This window comes from Amblyomma maculatum, chromosome 4 (genome assembly GCF_055883805.1).
Source record: "Amblyomma maculatum isolate TAMU_Amacu chromosome 4, ASM5588380v1, whole genome shotgun sequence".
In the NCBI taxonomy this organism is placed as follows: domain Eukaryota; kingdom Metazoa; phylum Arthropoda; class Arachnida; order Ixodida; family Ixodidae; genus Amblyomma; species Amblyomma maculatum.
Window position 1 is genome coordinate 10,147,893 of NC_139347.1, and position 22,762 is coordinate 10,170,654.

Consider the following 22,762-nt stretch of genomic DNA (forward strand, 5'->3'; position numbering starts at 1 on the left):
ATACTAGCATAAGCATAACCAGAGCATCACCACAAGTGCTTCGCAATTACCATGCTTAACCAAGCTAAGACACAGCCAATTTTTTATATTGCCGACGTCGGATTTTCGCTCAAGAGAGGTTAGGTGGCGGCACATTTCACCCTTACTTGAAGCAACGGTTTGGCTTGACGCTTCACGTTCATGTGAGCCATGTAATCATGGTTGAGCCCGTTTAGCCATCGTTGAGCCATAGAGTAACATATATATATATATATATATATATATATATATATATATATATATATATATATATATATATATATATATATATATATATATTTATATATATTACTCTATGGTTGAGCTTTCCCTCTTCCTTTAACCAACGTTACTAGTAACGTACCTTTAACACCCTTCACCCCTTCACTTTCTGGCTGTGTCCATTAAACCATCGTTGAGCCATAGAGTAACATATCTATATATTACTCTATGGTTCAGCTTTCCCTCTTCCTTTAACACCCTTCACCCCTTCACTTTCTGACTGTGTCCATTAAACATGGCTGCCGGCACCATTGACCTGCTTCGTATGAGCTGGGAAGGTTCGTATCGTAGCTGAGGTAGCTTGTTCTCTGAGTTTACGTTGTAACATTTTCGCCAGCCTCTGTAACGTGCAGATACGCTGAAAAGGGCGCTTTTTATATTTTCAATGCTGAACGACTGTCTGCTGCACAGCTTCACTTCCGTGCAGGAAAACGCTCGCTTGTTCCAATTTCCTGGCGCAGGTGCGGCGTTATAACGTGTGGCTAGGACCGTAATTTTGAGAGCATTGCTTCTAACATATGCCTCTGCGTTGGTCACTTTTGCGCTAACATACGAGCACGGGCATTGTTAAACGTTTAATTGAAACCTTGCAAGTTTGTAGATGAAACCTATGCTGTTTCACACGGCGTATGAGTCGGAAATGTTGGCTGCGACTCATATTCATAAATCACTCCGTTTTGCTTGCAGATGAAGTGGAAAGTAAGTAAACTGTGGCGTGAGCCTTGCTTTTTCAATACGCCCGCGTGCCTAACTAGCTGTTTCCGTCATTCTAGATGCACGAGAAACGCTGCGCCAGTGGAGAGAAGAGAACGACAGGAGGTCAGAAGAGACGGTCGAGTTGTGGCGCAATGTGATTGCTAAGCACATTAAAAAACTTGGGGACGAAAGTGAGTCATGAGCGAGAGGATTCTACGAAGTCATATTCGCGATCTCACCGGCGTGCATTCGTTGCAGAATGGGTTGTCTACGAACAAGTGTGCATAGCCGCTCTGGACTGTCACGAAATGGCTCTCGCAAAGGTGAAAAAAACTTTTTTTGTTTTTTTTTTTGCTTCCGATCTTGTGCCGAAGTCGTGTGAAGAAATGAGCTTTAAGCTTACTTTCTTTCCGCAGGAGTGCCTAGACAAGCTGGAAGAAGAGTTTCCTGGCAGTTTACGAGTGAAAAAATTGGAAGCTATGCAGCTTGAAGCACTTGAAAAGTAAGTGCCTGAAAATTCGACCTGAATTTCCTTGCAACTCTCTTGGCAGGGAATAAGCACGCTTTAATGAACGTGGAAAGGAACAGGGGCACATTGCCGTATAAAGCAGTATGAATGTGTAACCTATAGATAGCCAAAGACAGTTATTCGGAAATATGTGTATATTTAGTTATTACTGAAGCATAGACACACATTCTTTTCTGCTTAGCCATAGCAAGCTATGTGTGAGCCACGCATGCTGTTCTACATCTTATGTAAGGTTTCTATAGGTGGTATGCACTGCAGCCACATGGCGTCCAACTACGCCGCCGGCCGCCATTTTCACAGTGCACATAGCAAACAAACTCCTGCCAGTCCTGCTCCGAAAGCGTACTTTCGCCATATTACGGTGGCTTGCGTGCTACATTCATGTTGTCGCTTAGGATCCGCATGCTTTGGGAATCAGGCCTCTAATTCGCCTTTTGCGGGAGGATGTGGCGCCATCATGCGGGAGCGGGCGAGAAACACATTGGACGGCAGTGTAGCAGACGACGCGAAAGCGCACAATACGAAATGGCCACGCCAACGCAGGTAGAAAGCGAAAGCTTCCCACTTTTTTGGCCTCGGGGCAGAAAGTATATCATGCTCACGCAGAATGGGGGAATGTACAGCGTTTTCACAATCCACTCATAACGCACGCATATACTATCTTCGTATTGTAAGAGCGTGTAGCGCGGGCCGTGTTCAACGTGACAGAATGAGACGGTCTCAGCGTGCAGGTTTTCGGCAGACAGGAGAGCATGGAGGCAGAGAGAGTAAGAGAAGGATCTCAAAGGGCAAAGCAGCCAGGGGTTTGTTGATGCTGCAGAGCTAGGTGGAATCGTCTCCTGTGGCTTACGAGCGGCGCGGAGCGGGGTGTCTTGTGTTACCGAGTACAATGCGGTCACCGCGGCGCCAGCATGGTGCAATGGGCGTCGCTTCCTCCTTGCGTCATCTACAAGCGTGCAGCTATAGGATTTCATCTACGAAGCTCGGCAGAGAGGCACTTATACACTCTTCCTGAAAAGGGCATTGTCCCGGCCGGAATGCACACCTGCAGGAAATGCGCGGCATTTTTCTGGCAACGAATGATTCAGCACTGTAACCGGTTTCTGCCCTCAGGAGTCAGAACGGATGTGGTCGCAGTGGTGAAAACGTTCTCGGTGCACAGAGAATGGTCATTCTGTTGTGAAAAGATCAACAACCTTTCTGCCTCCGCCGCAATTTCTGCGGTATCAACGACTTGGTGACATATATGCATCTCCTGCATATCGGATGAGCATCTCGGTCAGGAATCAACCCAGTTCTACGTCAAGAGCGATCCACTCTGCAAGTGAACAAGCATGAATACTCCAGGAGACTCATTTGTGCAGAGCGGTTTCCTTGCCGTTGCAAACGGTTAGACGAAGACTACGATTATCAAGCTCCCTAACGAAGTGCATCTTTGCGTACACCAAAGGAACAAAATCCGAATGCTTTGGCGTGCACGAAGGCGAGCCTTTAAGGTAAAAAAAAAAATATATTATGCATCATGCAAGAGTGTCAAGTGCATTATATGCTCCGAGCGGCAAAAACACAGATACTACAGGTATGTACGCATCTAAAGGAAATATGCATGATGAAAAGTACCTACTGGAGTTTGCACCCAGCCTGTAATGCACCAGTGATAGCTGTATTGAGGATTTCTTCGGTGCGTGAGTGCTTTAGTTGCGCCGGGGCCTGAAGGCGATGTATTTTGTCGTTTCTTTTCTTTATGTGCGAAAGGGCTAGGTAGCTTAGATATCACAGGCGGCTGTGTGCGCTAGGCCATAATATTTAGCATGTTTTATCGTGACTGCCACCTGACTAACAAGAAAAAAAATACGGAGTTTTAATGCACTGCCATTCACGAGCCTCATGACCAGTTCAACCACTCTGCTCGCGAACGGCGGTGCATCACAACAAACGCCCAATTTTTTTTTTTCTTTTCAGTCAGGCGGCAGTCGCTATAAGACATGCTAAATATCACAGTCTAGCGCACACAGCCACCTGTGATACCTGCGCTACCCGGCCCCTTCGCACATAAAGAAAACAAACGACAAAACACATCGCCATCAGACGCGCCGAACAAATGCTCATTGCGGCTATCACTGGTGGGTTACAGGCTTGGTGCGAACTCCGGTAGATACTTTTCATCATGCACTATTCCTTTAGATGCATACATACCTGTAACGAAGTGTTTTTCGCACAGTCGAGAGTATGCAGTCGGTTGCTAAGGTTGGCCATTCACATCTTGACGATTGGTGGCCCTAATTCAAGCTTCACGTCGTTGTTGGTCGTGGCGTGGCTCGTCGAAGGAAACCTGAAAAACCACGTCTTGCATCTCGGCGCGCTTAGAGAATGGCAACCGTACGCGGCAGATGTGGTTGGTATTCGTTTACCAAGCCTGTGACGGTCACCGTGCCGCCCGGTGCCGCCAGCCCTCGTGCACTGGCGGCGCCGAGAAACGCCGTCGACGCTGTCCAATGTGTTTCCATCAGCCGCCGCTACGACTTCGCGCATGCGCAGAAAACTCGCGCAAAAGGTGGATTGTCGCACTCGACGGCTGCAGGAAAATGCGTCATAAACAAACGCCACTCATTGTGGGCACGTACACTGATTAGCGCTGCTCGAGCCGAGTTACTTGAAAAGGGCACGGCACGAATGTTGTCTGTGGATTCAGTTTCCCTCTATACCGGAATGAAAGCTCGAACAACAGTGACAACGGCCCTTCTCAAAAGCCACATGTAGTTTTGCAGCAGGTCATGGTGCTCTTGCATTACTCTAGACTATGTATCTACGCAGAATCCTTGATTTCCATCTCTTCTGCATATGTGGCCTAGACATAGCGCTTCAGAGTTTAACCTCGAAGTTACCTGTGAATGTTTTGGATGAGGTGCATCTAGAATAAGCGCAGGATGGAACCAGTTAAACTTTCCCAAAAGCTGTACATATGAAATGATGTGACCTCGTCCTGTTTCGGACCAGTCGGTTGTTAAGCGTGTAACAATCTTTCAACCTCCTATATGAACTTGATCGCCCTTACCACGTGTCGTGCAAGGGTGCTGACCTTTGCGCTTAATAACTGACTGGTGCCACCTGAAGTTCTTCGCCTTTTTGGCTCGTTCTCCCCTTCCATGCGACATGACAAGCGATTAATCAAAATTTTGCGCTCGGAATTGTGGAGACAAGTGCGGTTCCTTCATCAGTGCCTTCGAGTACAAGCCACTTCTGTTATGCAAGATCAACGGGGAAGTGAACAAGTGCATAGGACTTGGACACGTGAAGCTCAGCGGTTATCCGGCCTTCTATGGGAACAGGTTCTGCCGGCTCTGTGTACCTGGAAGAGGAATGCGGAAAGAATCGAAGTGAACCGCTAGAAGGTAAAATGTTTGGATGGCGTCGAACTTCCTCGCGATGTAGAGGCTGTGTTGAGCTGTGGACCAAAGTTTTGTAATGAACCTTCGCAGAATCCTGTCGAGTTGTTATCGATTGTTAGAAGAATAGCTAGTTGCGCTGAACAAGAGGAAAGGGCTGTAGTTATTTCGGAAGGTGTTAATTGTTTAAAGCACTGTGTCCAGGGTAGAAGAAAAAAAGTTGATTTGGCGGTCAGTAAGACCATTTCCTTTTTACGGCAGAATGACCTAGCCCTATTAGTGGAAGATAAAGAAGGTGGGTCTGCTGTGATGACAAGAAAACTATTTGAAGAAAAGGCCAAGCAAGCTGTAGATAAGAACTTCAGAATAGTGAAGCAGCCTTCAAGAAGTTTAAAAAGGAAAGCCTTAGGTCTTTGCGATACTTTAATACTCAGTTGCCTGCGCAAGAATTTGGCGGCAGCAAAGTTGAAGGACGGACTGAGCGTTTTCTTCTCAGCCAAAACACACAAGCAAAATATTCCCTTGAGGGCAATCGCGTCAGAGAAAGGATCCTGGCAAGGTGTTTTGTCGCGATTTTTGCAGAAACATTTGAACATCCTCTGTGTTGACGACCCCTTTCATGTCAGGAATTCGCGGGACGTGATCGAGTTTCTCAGCAGTGGGAGCTATCCTAACAAATCAATTTCCGCCTTTTCTATTGACATAGAGGAGTTGTTTTACTTCCTTCCTCAGGATCAGGTGTTGTGGGCTGTGCGGGAAATAATAGAGGAGTCGGACCCATTAAAATTTCAGAATACCTCAGGTGTTTCAGTTGACAACTTTGTGGCTCTGTTAAAGTGTTACCTTGAGTCTACTTATGTACGCCTTAATGATGATAGGTACGTACAGAATGATGGAGTGTGCATAGGTTCTTGTATAGCTGCTCTTCTGAGTGAAAAAATTTTTCTAGCTCAGTGTGACAAACGCATTGCAACGTATTTGGAAAATGAAAAAATGCTGAGCTTTATTAAGGTATTTCGGTACGTTGATGATTTCCTTGTGTTGTACCTGACAAGAGCAAGCCTAACAGCCGGCGGGTAGCCATTCCGTACCTGCACGGCGTGTCACACCGCCTCAAAAAAGTCGGGGAAAAACCTGCATTTCGGTTGTTTTAACAGCACCGATGAAGTTGAGCAGGCTGTGCAGAATCGTCAGCAACGGCATGAAGAACAATGCCTGCACTAAGAAACACCAGAGAAAAGCCGTGAAATGTCAGAAGGGTGTGGTTTACAACATTTCCCCTGCCCTGCGGCAAACGCTACCTCGGACAAACGGGCCGTTGCCTTAACGAAAGATTACAGGAGCACCAGCTAAAGGTTTCAGGCGTTTCGATAGATGGCCACTTGGGCAAACATTGCAAAAAGTGCCTTCACCAACCGGACTGTACTCCAAAATGGGAGGAGACCGCAGCCATAAGGAAGATGGATACCAAAGAGAACAGGGAAATCCTTGAAGCCCTCTATATAAAACAGGCAGGAGATGAATGCGTGAGTAAGCCCTCTATCGCACGTAGTAATAAAGAATGGGAATATCTAGAAAGGTATGGCGGCTATTAAAAATTATGAAGGTTTTACATCCCCAGTAGCTTCGTGGCCCTTGGTACTATCTGGCGGGCAATTTGTTTTCTCCCTTCACTCCTTCCTCTGCCCTAAGGCTTCTGCCTGGGGTTGCGCCAAAGGTTTTTTGGTTCTTTTTTACTTGTGTTGGAGCTCCTGCTCGTTTTGTTGCTCAGATTGTCGTGGTGTAGTTTTTATCAATTCATGGTTGTTTTGTCTGTCTCATCTAATTGTTGCTGGGTTATCGCGGTGTACTTTTTATATGGTTGTTTTGTCTCTTTCATCTAACGTCACCTTGGCTTGCCTTTACACATGTCTGTTTTAGCTTTCACGTCACCTTTTGAAGATTTCTTTTGCCACAACGGTTTTATTTTGTGTTTATATTTTGGTTCTGTAAGGTCTTTCGTACCGCATTCCTCATGCTCTTCGTCCCATTTGCTTTTCAGATTTATCGAATTTAATCTTCTCAGTGTATTCTGTAAACGTGGCGTTTTCAAGTCGCTTTTATCACTTCTGATGCTTAAAGGCGGTACCAGCGGAGCATGTTAAGGAGGAGGGGAAAAAAAAGAAAAAAAAAAGTATGTGTCTTTTCCGGAATAAACTTCAGTTGTAAGTCTAGTGTTTGTCCTGTCCGCCTACCCGCCGTGTGTGTCCTCCTTGTGCGCTAGCACCTTGCCTGAATTCGTTCACCAAGTAGGCCAGTTAAGAGCGCATTGATAATGCAAGTTCACCGCCTAGCTCGGCAACCTGCCAGTTTAACTTGGTCACTTCGCTGCAGGTGCACTGTGTTTACAGACGCCAGCAATACACAGGACAGGGATGAAGCGCGAATTACTGAGTACCGGCTACACATTCTCTTGTTGACTTTTCTCATAATGCACAGCGCACAGTTGAACCATCACCGTGCACTTAGCCTATTTGGTGCCGTAATTAGCAACCATTAATTGCAACAATGGACAGCAAGCTTTGTGTAAAAAAAATGTAACAATAACACTTCCAAATTCTGACACCAATTTCACGGAAGTGCTACCACTGACCATTACCTGCACTTCAAGTCAGCCCACGGCGTCGTTGGACCCGAGCAGCGCTAAGCAGCGCAGCTGCCCATCCGAAGTGGCGTTTATTTGTGACACAGTCTTGCTTCTGTCGCGTGCAGCGACGGCCTGCTGAATTTCCCATGCTTGCAAATTCCCAGCGGCAATCTCAATACGCCGCGCGAGGAAAGCATGCTGGTATTCATCTGCTATGTTCACTGCAAGTACAGCGACTGGTGGCATAATTTGATGCCATCTTGGCATCAGTGCATACCTCCTATATGTAGAAATTTGTTGTTGGGACTTCATGCGCTGATACCCAATATGCTACCATTCTTATATTAATAATATGATCGTGAACGTCTGGTCCTTGTGAGCATCGTAGTTTTGTGTGGACTGTAGCGTTTCTTTTATGCAATAGTTTTTGTGTAGAAACAAGCTGTCACTAAAACTGATGTCCAAGATGAAGTACTCATGCATGCTTTGCTCTGATGTTTGAGCCTAATAAGAACAGTCTTTTCCCTTACTCCCCACAAATTCTGATTCTGTATTTTGTTATTGAAGAATTTCATGGCTTGGAATTTTTTGTGGACATTTCTTACAGAGCCTCTCTTCTTCCCTGTCTGCTGCAGGTATGACGAGGCATTTGCACAGTATGATTCCCTGTTGGTTCAGGATGAGTCAAATTCAGCGGTGCACAAGCGGAGAGTTGCGGTGCTGCTCTCGCAGCAGATGGTCGGGGAGGCAGTGCGCGAGCTGAGCGACTACCTGCGCCGTTTCATGGGCGACCAGGAAGCCTGGCTGCAGCTATGCGGGCTCTACTTGCGGGAGCAAGATCTAGCCCGTGCTGCCTTCTGCCTCGAGGAGCTGATCCTGTGCAACCCACACAACCACTTGTACTATCAACGCTATGCAGAGGTACATACTCATAGAATGACTGCATTTTAATGTGATAGATTAAAGGCCCCATTCTCTAGAAAATCCAGCATCGACATTGTCGACACAATGTGTAAAAAATCACAAGCAAGCCTCTGGCAGGTGGTATAGGTTGCAGGTGGCATGGCTGGTCACAGATTGATTGGTAGGTTGTATGACTTCTCGAGATCACATGACATGGCCAAGTTGGCAGAAGGTACCGGCTCTGGCAGCTTCTTTGAGAGGAGAGGGTAAGATGATAGAGTCTGGGAATCCTGGACCCAAGACAGACACTGCCTCTAGGCCATGCAGGCATGTTTGTATAACATTGTTAAACGGAGCTCTATACCTGCGATGGGTGGTCTCTCGTATAAAATGGTAGCTTCCGATTTTATGCTTCTAAGTGTATGTGAGATAATGGAGACAAAAATTAAAGGATTAGTGAGGTAAGTAATGAAGTAGCATAAATGGGAACAATGATCTGGAGGAGGATTAGCAGATGGGAGCCATTAATGCTTTTACATCATACCCATAAAGGCCAACTCCAGGGTTTTTTTCAGTGTGAAACTTCTACTGTAGGCTCTTCTCTTCACGTCAACCAAACCAAATTTTGGCAATGTGCAGTGCGCAACTTGATATTAATATGTGCCGCTTTTTGTGGCCTTAGTTCAGATGATTTCTGCGGGCAGCATTGCGTTTGCAATGCCACAAACTTCATACCCATGTTACTCGCACTCCCTGCATGAACAACAAATTTCAAGGCTTGTGTTAGGCCAACTGAGGCATCGTGTCTCCATTTCCACCATTTAGTGTGAATGCGAATGTTTTTCCAATACTGTATGTGACATCACAGATTTGTTAACTGGAATGTCATTTCTAGCCATGAAACCGGTTCCAGTTTCGATTTGCTGTTTACCTACAGTTCTACTTATAGTCTCGGAAAACAGTTGTGTCAGAGACTGGGCACTTCGAGGAATATGATGCAATAAATAACTCAAAATCATTCAAAACCACTGGCATTGGAAATTTTTATTAACACCGCTGCTTTTTTCAGTCTAAAACATGCATTGCGTTCATTCAAACAATCTCCTTTCACACAAGCATTACATACAATGCAGAACTAACGAATTTGTTGGTTTGGTAATCGTTTATCACCGAGTTACTTTCTAAAAGCGGTTTTTAGTGTCCCATCTTAGAAGATTGCATGGATGACTGACACATTTTATTTTTCTCGAGGCTACCTTTGAATAGTACAAACTTTTTTGTTTCTTGAGGTAATCGAATGAAATGGTAGACTCATGGCACAGCCATTTGAATAGGTAATTTCAAAGTTTCACGGAGCTGCGCACATTGGTCAGAATGATTTACATGGGTTCCTTGTACCATGCCTGGAGAACTTGCAAAATGTGTTGGCACTATGAAATTCATTATGAAGGTTCCTGAATACCTAAGTACCACAGAGCAAGACAGAGCCCTTTTTTTGAATTTCCTTGCTGAAAAATTTTAGCACAGCATTGAAGTTAGTGCCACTAATTGGACTTGCATTAGCCTAGTTTTAATTGTTTATTATAAATTACAGACTCAATATTTAAAAAACATGAGCTTGTCTCAGGTGGGAATCCGATTAGCGGTTCCAGAGATACTGCGGGAATAAACAGCCATACTAGGAAAAAAATTAATTCTGAGAAAATGGCCCTTAACGTTTAAAACAACATTTTCAAGTCTAAAGTTTGTTTTTCACTGCAGCACGTTGTGCCTCCACCTCTTCGATTCCTTCGGAAAGTGCATTTCCATGCGAACAGTGGGCGACGCTGACGACTTGATACGCGAGGCTGAGATCGCCGAGGTTGATATGGTCGGTACAGCAGGCACGCTTCAAACGCCATCTCCTTACGTTGACACGAAAGATACACAGTTGGAAGTGGCAGCGCAGTCAGTCTAGTAGTGGTGTAGCAGAGGCAGCACTGCTAGAAGCGTCTCCGCGACCATTGGCAACTCGCTTCGCTAACTTCGCGATTTGGACGGCATTCACAGAACGACGACGTATGCAGTGTTTTGAAATCCTAGCGCGCATCGTAGCGGACCGTGCGACGATCCACAAAGTGCACGAAACCGTTCAAAACACGCCACCAGAATTCGTAACAAGCGATGATGACAGCAATCTCAAAAATGGTGAAACGTGAAGCGAATCAGCGAGCCAGCACCTTCTCTAGCGAGCGCACAAAGAACGCCAGGCAGCCGGAGCAGACGACGCCCTGGGGAGGGACTGCCGTATCAGCGCGCGCAGCAGCCAATAGCAGTCGCGCGATCCCCCGCATTCTCACGGAGCGCGCTCTTAGTCCAACCACAGCCGAATTCGAGACGCGGGAAGCTCAACAATCCCTGCGAGGCCCCCAATCACAAGCGAGCCACGCTTCTGCTACGCCACGGACACCGCCGGCGAAGGCAACATGGAAAAGGGCAAGCATTCACAAACAAAACAAGACCAAGATGGCGGCGCTCGGTTCAACGGCAGAAAAATGATGCACGCGCGAAGTTTGAGTACTTTTGTCGTTCGCTCGCGGCTCGGGGGCTGCCGCGCTAAAGTGCTCTCTAGAGCACTTTGGCCGCGCCCAGTTGTATCTTTAATTTAAAGCAGTTCCACGATGAATTAGGCGTTTATAATTATAGAAAAGGTAGTTTATAACATATACAGCCGAGATATGTATTTTTTGAAAAGCCGACTTTTTCACGATTTTTCGCCTTTTGAAGCCCGCATCTCCTGTTCTTGAAAAATAGCTTCAGAATGGAAACTTATTTGTCGGAGCAGAGCATAACATTCTTTTATTTTCGTTTCTTTGCAGATTCAGTACACAATAGGTAATATGGAAACAATGGAGTTGGCAAGATCATATTTTGCGCAAGCAGTCAAACTGAATCCCAACAACATTCGGGCACTCTATGGGCTCTTCCTGGTGAGTGTTTCGTCTTTAATTTTCCGCAAACATGCTTTCAGCAATAAAGAACTGAAGTTGCAACTACACACCTAACCACTCAGATACAGCACACGCATTAAATTTTGTATTTTCGGACACATTACAGTTCAGTCGAAATTCCATTCTAGAGCCCAGATCTTTTTGCATTGGGTCCTTTGTCTTGATGGTGACACCAGAGCTGTAACTGTAGCACACCTTTCTCTTCTTTATGATATGCCCGGCCGGGGTGGCGCAGTGGTTACGGCACTCGACTACTGTTCCCAAAGACGCGGGATCGAATCCCGGCCTCGGCGGCCACTTTTCGATGAAGGCGAAAAGCAAGGCGCCCGTGTGCTGTGCGATGTCAGTGCACGTTAAAGAACCCCAGGTGGTCGAAATTTTCGGAGTCCTCCACTATTGCATCTCATAGCCCGAGTCGCTTTGGGACGTTAAACCCCACAGACCAGACCGATCTTCTTTATGATAGATTACTTTTCAGCATTTTGTAGCTCCTAAGGTTTGTGCATTTTTTGTGGTATGCAACGCCTTCACATTTTTGTTGTACTGATATGAGCGTATATACCATATTTTCGCGAATCTAAGCACCCACCTATTCTCGCAAAAATATTTTTTGGGGAAAAAAATCGCATTAGAATTGAAGCGTCCCCTTTAGGAAGTTCGTATATCCAAGGCCATCAAATGCGCTTACTCACTCTCTAATCGAACTGGAACTGTCAAGAGTCCCGAGGTGGTGCAGTATTCATAGCATAATCTCCAGCTTCATGTGTTGTTGTGTTCAGACACTACATGACAGATGGCAGCATAAAATGCCAAAAACTGGCCGAAAGCGACCCCGACAACTTTATCAGCATGTGGTCGTGTGAGCCTGGTATCAGCGGCAGGAGGCATCACGGGTGTGCATTGCTTGGTTTGGTGCAATTTATTTGAGAGCCATAAAACAAGTCAGAACCTTTTGTAGAGGGCTGCTTACAGCTTCAAGTTTAAGCAAAATGTAATTGCGCTGGCTGAGCATGCTTGCCAACTTTGTTTGTCAAATAAATTAATAAATTTTTTCTTCTTGCTCCCGCTTCATCGAGATAAGAGGGGTGCTTCGTTTTAGATTTTTCGAATCTAAGCACGCCACTTACTTTATTTGTCACGATTGTAGAAAAAAAAGCAGGTGCTTGGAATCGAGTAAATAGGGTATTTGTTGGGAGAGAAGTTGTCTTGAGAGGTCCAAAGCATAAAATAGAAATTAGCACTAGAGACCAGCATGCTGTAGATTTGGCAGATATCCTGAAATGAAGATCAAGTGGCTTGCTTAAAATCCATGAAAAGAAAGTAGTAAACATAACTGATACACTCTGCCAGCATCCTCTCACGGGTTGGAGTGACATGGTCAGGGAGTTGGAAAGAGTGCTGTCTTGAGTGATGCAAGCTTGGAGCAACTGGAGATTGCTGTTCTTGTTATAATGATAATTAGAAACGCCTGCAGAAATTGTACTGCTGTCAAGGGCCTATAGTGATACATGCGGCAGATACTCTCACAAGCCCTGAAAAGGCACAAATTTAGTTTGCGTGATCTGTAAAATTATTCAGGCATCGATTTGACTTGCTGTGTGACTGCTCAAACTATCTCTGCGGTATTAAAATACTACTAAAATAGCTGCACTACCTGAACTGGCTCAGTGATTTAGCTAGCATTAGCATATTCGTGGAATGTTTATCAGCTGCTGATTCTGCAGTTTTCCTCTAAGCAGTGTAAAATCTGCGAGCCTTGTTTCAAAAACGTGCACTTGTATGCCTTCTTTGGCAACTCAGATTTTAAATTTAAAGGATTGTGCATAGTTCGTTGACTGTTTGTAAAAATTGATTTTTTAATGGTAGTGGGTAGTGCATGTTTCAAAAGTTGTGGCGTCGCATTGTTTCCTTGCTTTTAGCAGTATTGTTTGGCGAGCCTCTGATGAGCTTTCAGATGAGAAGCTGTTGTGTTAAGCTGGCTGTGGCAAAGACTACTAAAGGGCTATAATATTTGTGTGTCTACTGCCATTTAGTGCTTTGTGTGGAATTTTATTTCTATACCTACCCAATAAATGCACTGTTACATGAAATTATTTGTGAAACATTGCTGTATTAACTTAGGGTGTGAGGAACTGAGTTATTTAGAACTGCAAGTGCTAGTAAACTTCGTAATACAGTCGAACCCAGATATATCGAACTCGAAGGAGATAGAGAAATAATTCGATATACAGAAAACGGCTTGAGACGCCACTTGCGATCGTGAAAAATGATACTGTATTTGTCACGTAATCAACCCACTCACATAATGAACCCAGTCCCCACTTTTGCCTCCCGAGAATTTGAAAGAAAAAAAAATGTTCGGTGGCGCCTCCCTTCGTTTTGACCGTCGCATCCATTGCTTACTTTTTGACAGTGCGCCGAGATGCTACGCAGCGATGTCAGGGCGTGCTTATCTTTTTACCATACTTTTGATGGATCGTACGGTGGCAGGGAGCAAACTTGGCAGAGTGCCCATGATGGCTTGATTTATCGTGCCGCGGCTTGGGGCGGATGTAATCCTCTGCCACAAAATCATTGAAGCGAACAATACTAAAAGTCGGTGTCATGATCGCAGCTGGCCGCGTGCTTTTGTTGATTCATAGATGTAAGAATGGACGACTCTCGCAAAAAAAAAAAAAACGAACAAAGAACCTGCCGCTTTTTAACGTCTGTAGCCGCCGTAGCTTACACTGCACCGCACGTTTAGCACGACAGCAAGGATGAACGACTCCCGCAAAAAAAAAAAAAAAAAAAAAAAAAAAAGTAATTGCCACTCCTTGGCGTTCGCAGCCGCCGTAGCTTACGCATGTTCAGCACTACGACACGAGACGCGCATCACAAGTCAGCCACCGCATGCAAAGCATTCACAACACACACTGAGAAAGTGTCTGCGACGGACTGAGCTGGCTTGTCCGCGCATGCGTAATGTGTGCTGCTGTGAACGCATACCGGGAAAGAGAGAGGAAGGGGAGATATAAAGTTCGGCAGAAGAGTGGGCACACCCTTGCAGTTTGCTCTATCTCGTTTTTCCCTTCTCCCTAGCACCACGGCTGCAATGGTTCCCTCTCATTCCTTCACGCACATGGCTTGCAAACGTCATGTGCTGGTGCGCGGCAGCGATCACCATAGATGCGCGCGCCTTTGAGGAAAGGGTGTGGCACTGCCCTAGACCAGCCGTTGCCGATCTGTGTCCCCTCATTCCTTCCGCGCGTGGCTTGAAAACGTCTCACTGCAAACAGCCGAGGGTGATGCGATCGTCTTGGGGGAAGGCTCACCGTCCAATGCGTGGTGCGGAGCTCGATATATTGAACGCCTGGTGAAATTGAGTTCGATATATATTCGGGTTAGACTGCAGTAAGCAGATGCCGCCTCTATACACAATTTCACGAATCTCAGAGAAACCGGTTTGACTGGGCTGTTAAGGAGGGCAGTCTTCAACTCTTTACTGTGCTATGGGAGCAACCCAGCGTCCTAATATGGCAGCTTCCTTCACCCATTTGCAAAATTGCGTATAGTATGTGTATACGTTACAAAATCGCAGCCGAACATGAAAGTTCAGCTGAAATGCATGCCCACTTAAGATAACACAATCCACCGACAGTGAATGCATTATTATAACTTAACAGTTCAGATAACATGATTCAAGTGACCACAGTAATAAGTTGAGGCCCTGCCTTGACTTGTGCATCTTGCAAAACTACTAAAGAAAATGGGTACCATCTCAGCAGCAAGTCGGCATGTAGCATTACTGCTTCTTCTTTTTACAGGCTTCTAGTCACATTGGCTCGCATCCGAAGAGTTCTGTACAGAAGAAAAAGGACAACCAGCGATACGCAGCTTGGGCTTCTCAGCAGATCACAAAGAAGTACCAGGTATGTGCCAACGAGGCCAGCAACACGCCAGTGAAAGTTTTTGGGAGCCTTTTGTGGTCTCTTCTTGCATCTTCTCTACAAGCGAGGCATCATGCTGTTAATAGGTATTCATTCAGTACTAAAAGGAAAAAGATAATTGAAAACAAAGTTTAAGCATGACTCTTCTGGGAACATGTATTTAGTTGTGCAGATTCCAAATATGCCATTTCATTTAAAGGGCCCCCTGAAATCTTACTTGTGGTAAATTTCTAATGCAAGAAATCCATAGAGGTGGTCTTTGTGAATATCGAGCCAATATTTGAAAATTTTGCGTGAAGCCAATAATTTGCAAATAATTATTAAAAAGTGCTCTTGGCGGCCGCTCGCTACCAATTGAGGCGACACATCTCTGCGCGCAAGCCTCCCCACTGACTTCAGTGGGCTGCCGGGCACGCCCGCTCATCGGACGCTGCCAAGTTGCTAGGGCGGGACGGGGGTGTAGATTGAGTTGAGGGGAGGAGATGAGTTAAGTCACTTTATATCGCCCATATGTTTAGTGCTATTAAAGCTACCTTCAAAATTTTTGTGCTACAGAGAGGATTCGTAGGATACCTATTGCTTGTGCGCATTTTATAATTTTAATAATAGCTCTTCATGGGCCCTTTAATGTAAAACAATTCCTTGTGCACTAACATATTTGTTTGTTTTTGTCAAGAGCATTTAAGAAGTGCTACAGTAGGTTCATGAACTTACTCAACTGCAGGCTGTTGGTCTCTCTTGATGCAAGGATGGAATTATCATCCTGCTTACCAAAGAAGCAAAGTTGTTGAGTTCTCGAGTTGTCAGTTCAGAAATGGGAAGAAAAGGCTTGTAATTTCTGTTCGTAAAATGGCAACTTCAAAATCTTACAACTCAATTTTCGATGAATGGTAGGACGTAATCTTATTACGTGCACATGACTATTTGAAATTTCGGTTATTCGGCAGATAGTATCAACAATATAGTGTTATTTGCACCACATTTTCACTGTTCGCACTTCCTGAACACTCAGAAATGACAAAATATCTGTTCATTATTCTACATTACTTGCGGCCAAACATCACAACAGTACTCACCGCTATTTAAGCTAACTCACACTTGTTTGCTGTTGCCTTGTAGAATTACGAGCCTGTGTAAAGCTGGTAAACGAAACACACTACACAGTTTGTCATCATGGCATGCCACAAAGCAGTCAACTGCTGGCTGTAAACATTCCTGCTATGAAAGCGAGCAGGTGCCAGTGATCCTCTGGTCATTGCTGACAACAGTATAAAAGACACGTGCTGTAGTGGGGCTTGTGGATGATAGCAGAAAAGCAGTTCATATTGTGGAAAAGCGCAAAAGAGAGAAAGGACCGAGAAAAGATACGACGACACGGACGCCCGTGTTGTCCTCTCTTTTCTTGGTCCTTTGCCTCTTTTGCACTTTTCCACAATATGAACTCCTTTCTTTTCTCTGTCCTTTGTCTCTTTTGTGCTTTTCCACAATATGAACTGCTTCCAACTCGACCAATACAGCGTACCAGAAAAGCAGTTTAAGCTGTGTACTGCTTCCCAGGTACTGCTTCTACTTCACCATTTTCATCTGTGTTTTTTTTTAGAACTCATTGAAATTACCTTCAGTGATGTTTGAAACTGTTAGACAATATTCTGTTCAATTTACAACTGAATAACAAAAAATATAATTGGTGTCAGCCTCATAAATTTTATTGCAATTCTGGCTGCCAAGAGAAAGGAACAGCTTGTATTTTTAGCAAGTTTATTAGATACTTTGAATAAAAAGTTACATAACTAACTACTTTAGTGCAAAAGGACTTGTTTTACGTAAAATTAAGTGACATATTAGAAGTAAGTGCACAAAAGTACATGTCATACAAATATTTTATGATCGCGACTTCAAATTTTTTTAAGACCTTATTTCTCCTCAACTATTCTGCAGGCCAAAGCTTTGACCCTAGCAGGAGGCCTTAGAGTGCTCACATTTGTCCCAAGCCACTTTTTGTGTTACTACTTTGTCGAAGGTATATACAGTCAAACCCACTTATAACAATACCGGTTTTAACAATATATCGGATATAACAGTGGGCAGCTGCTGCACCGTCAGATTTTCTATGTGTTCTATGGTAAAATAAACCGCTTATTACAATGGTGTCATATCACATTATCGGTTATGACAATCAAATATGGTCACTGGAAATCAACAAAAACGCGGAGATGTGGCAACCACAAAATCGCACGTGTATGCGGAGATGCCGACAATGCCGGTGCTGCAGACAAAAATGAAAAATCGAAAATTTGGACAGAGTGCGTTGAGCCAATGCGTTGGTCGGGTGCACCGGGGAAGCTTGCACATCGCTAAGACGCGGGGGAGGATGGAGCACTCCCTCACACGGAGGAGAAGGGAAGGCGTAAGGCGCTGCTAGGCACTGCCGTTCTCAGGGAGTGCTTTGAGCGCTCCCCCTCTGCCTCCGCATGATGGAGCAATCCATACTGAGGGTGCGCTGACCGTGGTGCGCTGCACTACCTCCCCTATTAGCTTTGTTCAGGCCCCCGCTTTATGGTTGCACGTTTTGTGGCACATGTGCAGCAGCAATCATGCACGAGTCTTTCTAGCTTGGTTCTCCTTGTGTGCCATCAGCGTTGCTATGATCTTGCTGGCTCTGGATTTTCTGTGAAGAGCAATAGAGGCTCCTCCTTCAAGAAACGTGACAACTGGCGCAGAAGAGGGAGCAAATGGTGATACCGCTAGAAGTTAAAGAGGAACATTGTATGTGAGCACAAGTATGGCGTAAAAGTGTGCAACTTTGCGTGCAAGTACGGCCTGACGTAACTGACAGTACCGACAGTCATCCGCATTGAGCTCAAGATTGAGAAGAAAGCGATGCTAGTGCTGCCCACGCAATGGACGACGGCCAAAAAAGGGTTTGACATGGGGCCTACAAAGATGTGGAGCAGGCACTCTACCAGTGGTTCTTGAATGCCCGTGTAGCGAACCTTCCAATTAGGGCCCGATTTTAGTGGAGAAGGCAAAGAACTTTGCATACCTCCTGCGCAACACCAATTTCCAGACTGGTGGTGGTTGGATTCAGTGGTTCAAGGAGAGACATGGAATCATCTACAAGGCAGACGAGGGCAAAGCAGGATCACTCGATGTCAACGCTAGGCAGAAGTGGCTTGAGGAAACACTGCCCTACATCCGAAAAGCATTTGCGGATCGGGACTACTGTCGAACCCGGATATACTGAACTCGAAGGGGATCGTGAAATAGTTCGATATACAGAAATCGGCTTGTGATGGCACTTACAATGCGAAAAAACAATACCGTATTTGTCGCATAATCAACCCACTCGCATAATGAACCCACCCTCCACTTTTGCACCTGAGAATTTGGGGGACAAAAATAGCATTAAGGCCAGCTCGCTCACATGCAAGCGATTGAGTGATCTCAGCGACGAGCAGCAACGACAGAGCAAAAAATTTCCAACTTGTTGGAACTGCGTCCCTTTCACCGCTCAAGCCACTGGCAGCTCAAAACAAGGTTTCTGTGTCGCCGCGGCAGAAATTGCGAGCATTTTCGCTTGCATGTCGATGGCACGCGCCACTCTTGTTTTTCGGTCGTCTCATCCACAGCTCATTTCTTGGCAGTGTGCCAAGATGCTGCGCAACGATAACATCACGACGTGTTTATCTTTTGATAGCTCCTGCCGTGGCGGGGAGTGAACTTGTCAGAGTGCCTGTGATAGCTTGATTGCACAAGCCTGGTTCGATTTATCACGCCGCGCTTGGGGCGGGCGTAGTCCACTGCTACAAAATTATTGGAAAGCATGATTGCTGCAAATGCTGTTTGAAGCGAAAAATGCTAAAAGCCAGCGTCATGATCGCAGCTGACCGCGTGCTTTTGTTGATTCATACATGCAAGAATAAACGACTCCCGCAGAAAAAAAAAAAACTGCTGCTTCTTAAGGACGAATCTCGAAGAAAACAAAAAGATATGCCGCTTCTTAACGTTCGCAGGCGCCATAGCTAGAGGGGCTTTAGCCATAGCCATGTCAGCCGCCGCGCGCAGAAGGTTCGCAACACACGTTGGAGAAAGCGTCCGACATTCTGTCTGAAAATGGGCTGAGCTGGCTTGGCGCATGCATAGCGCATGCTACTGTGAACGAAGGCCGGGATAGAGGAAGGAGAGAGCTCGGCAAAATAATGGGCACACCCTTGCGCTTCGCTCCATCGCGTTTTTTCCCTCCTTCCCACTGGTTCTTTCTGGTTCATTCATGTACATGGCTTGCAAACGTACGTGCTGGCGCGCGGGAAACGATAACCGCAGATGCACGCGCCTTTGGGGAATGGGCGTGGCGCTACCCTAGACAAGCTGTCGCCGAACTGTCCCCTCTCATTCCTTGAAAACGTCACGCGGCAAATGGCCAAGGGTGATGCGGTCGTCTTTGGGGAAGGCACGCTTTCCAGTGCGTGGTGCGGAGTTTGATATATCGAACGACCGGTGAAATTAAGTTCAATATATGACGCGGCTTTCCTATACTTGTACATGGGATTTTCAAGGGGATATTCTGTGAGTACGATACAACCAAAATTCGATATATCTGGGTTCGACTGTAGTACAGCGACGAGACTGGGCTGTTTTTCCAGATACTACTGTCAAAGATGCACACTGTCAAAGTCGGCCCCTGTAAGGATGGCAAGCAAATCAAATTGCGCTTGACCATTTTCTTGTGTGCCAACATGGACGGCAGCGACAAGTGCCCACCTTCGTCATAGGGGAATCTAAGAATCCCCGCTGGTTTCGTGGTGCTGCAAGGATTCTGGTTCGCTGCAGTCATAACGGGAAAGCATGGATGATAAGCGAACTTTTTCGCGAGTAGCTGGTCGAGTTTGATCATCGGATGCAGCGCGAAGGCAGAAAGGTGGCATTGGTGCCCGACAATTGCACTGCGCACCGAACAGCTCAGAAGCTCTCACATGTGGAAGTGTTTTTTTCTCCCACCACAACTGCAGCCTATGGATGCAGGCATGATTGCTTGCTTCAAGGCACTGATCACCGAAGTGTTTTGAGCAGGCTTGCACTGAACCTCGTCTTTTCCGTCCGAGAACACCGACTGGCGTCAGACTTGATCTCGCTCCTCCATCATCATGTACTGTTTCAGGAAAGCAGGTTTTGCTGGAGATGGCAGCGACGCGGAAGGTTGCAAAGCACCTGCCGACACAGCGATGACCGAACTTTGGTCCACAGTGAGCGGTAGTGATGGCAACATGTCAGGACTTGAGAAATTATTACATGCCAACGATACAGTCGCGACAGATGAAGAGCTATGCGGGATCGAATCCTGGCCTCGGCGGCAGCTTTTCGATCGAGGCGAAAGGCAAGTCGCCCGTGAGCTGTGCGATGTCGGTGCACGTTAAAGAACCCCAGGTGGGCGAAATTTCCGGAGTCCTCCACTACGGCCTCTCTCATAGCCTGACTTGCTTTGGGATGTTAAACCCCACAAAACAAACATGAACAGCTGATAGACGAGGCTATTGTCACAACAGTCACTGGCGCAAAGGCTGTTACAGTAGCGACGACGACGAACCGGAACCTGTGCAGGTTGCATCTCAGCAGGAGGCTTTGAGAATGATTGTCTCCCTGCAGGACTTTGTTTTTGCCAAGAACCTTCCACTGCACTATGTTCAGCAGTTAGATGCCCTGCAGAAAGATGTCGGCCAGATTGCTGTGGAACAGACAATGCTTACGGATTACGGGTTTCTTCCTGATGTGAAATAAAAAGTGCAAGCTACCTCGCCTTCATTAAATCTGTAGTTTATTATGTTTTCTTTGTTTTTTTGGCCTAACCCAGTGGTAACAATTTTCAGTTATAACAATGATATTTCCATGGCACTTCAGGGAGAGAGAGAGACCCTTTAATGAAAAACAGATAATTTTGCCCGCGTTTAGATTTCGCTCGCATGCTACTCTGTGTAGGAAGGGGAATTCGGGAGGGAAAGATTGAATAAGAATGGTGAGGAAAATAATAGAATTGAAGGGGGAGATAAAATGCGGCCACTAAATACGTGTTAAGGTGCTTTGTGGAGTAATGGTATATGATGAAATGCATGATTCGACTTGAAAAATGCCTGAGGGATACATGCAAGGTGAATTTAGAGTTTGTCAAGGAGTCCAATGTCTTTCAAATACGTAAATAGAAAGTTCGTTGCGAGTTGCCTAGGGCAGGCTAATGTTAAAGGTACTGGGGAGAGCTTCTCCATGCTATGTTCGTAGTATGCACGCTCGTCAGTGTACGCAGGGCACTGAAGTTGGATATGTTCCACAGTTTCAATTGAGCCACAGTTGTCACAATGCGGACTGTTCATTTCACCGAAACGGTAGTGCAAGCCATCTGTATATGCACAGTTCAAGCGAAGTCGGTGGTAAAGAGTTTCTAGCTGGCGAGGAAATGTAACATGTAACTGAATGTTTTGTCAACTTTGTTACTTGTTAGTACATTGTGTCCATTTGACCTATGCCAAAGGCTAGTGCTTACCACTTGCTGTTTTATGAAGCCCAAAGATGCGGCTCTTTGCTTATGTTGCTAAAAACTTATAATTGAACAGGTTGGTGGCTATGCATTTTGTTTTCAATTAAAGCAACAAAGGTGAAAAGGCAGCACTGTCCTGTTATACACTTTTTCCCATCATTGCTTCCATTGAATTTTCAAAGGAATGAATCGCTGCTCTTGGTTATGTTGAGACTGCGGCTGTGGTTTGTGTGCAAGGAAGTTCAGCTGTTTGCAAGGTTAGACAAATGATTGGCTCTTGTAGCCATGCCATAAGCATTGCAGTGATGCCTCCCACTTGTGTGTTTGTGCCATTTTGTTGCCTTCTGTGATTAGGATGCAATAGGATTGAGAAGCCTGTAAACATTCATTGGTTAATCGGTCAGGATTGAACATGTGCTCACAAGGAAAGACTGCATTCATAATCTGTCCACTTTGTGCTAGATAGTTAAGCATATTACAGCAGCCCGGTGGTCTCATCCCACACCAGTAAACCAGGCTAAGTGCTTTGTTTCGGTGTGCAGGAAAGGCAGTGTGAAGACTCCCAAGTGAAACTGCTAGACAGCATGCTGACCACTTTACAGATCAACTGAGGACACACCTCTTTGGACCACCCACCAACTTGCTACATGCACTTGTATTTATACGGAAAGAAAAAGAGCATATATATGATATTTGTATAAACCACTCTGATATTTTTTTTCCTGCTATTGTACAAACGATTGACTGTGATATTTCCTTGGAGCATGTGGTGCTGCTGATCCCAATGTCATGTGAGTTTCGTATACACATTACATTGTTGAAAACGGGAATGAATTATTGTGACTATATTATATTGCACAAGCTTTATATTATGCAT

At 45.5% G+C, this 22,762-nt stretch overlaps 1 protein-coding gene across 2 annotated transcripts; it reads left to right on the plus strand.

Moving 5' to 3' along the window:
- Window positions 1–400: 400 nt before the first annotated feature.
- LOC146190273 (ER membrane protein complex subunit 2-A-like) lies at window positions 401–22,625 on the plus strand. Of its 2 annotated transcripts, none has more exons than XM_084600727.1 (8): window positions 401–578; window positions 1,074–1,187; window positions 1,255–1,319; window positions 1,413–1,498; window positions 8,173–8,458; window positions 11,299–11,409; window positions 15,237–15,341; window positions 22,428–22,625. In XM_084600727.1, the coding sequence occupies exons 1-8, from the start codon at window positions 536–538 to the stop codon at window positions 22,494–22,496; spliced, it is 879 nt and encodes a 292-aa protein (XP_084456853.1). In that variant the 5' UTR covers window positions 401–535; the 3' UTR covers window positions 22,497–22,625. The 2 variants fall into 2 exon arrangements, with proteins under 2 accessions (XP_084456853.1, XP_084456852.1); XM_084600726.1 differs by lacking the exon at window positions 401–578 and adding an exon at window positions 757–999.
- Window positions 22,626–22,762: the final 137 nt, after the last annotated feature.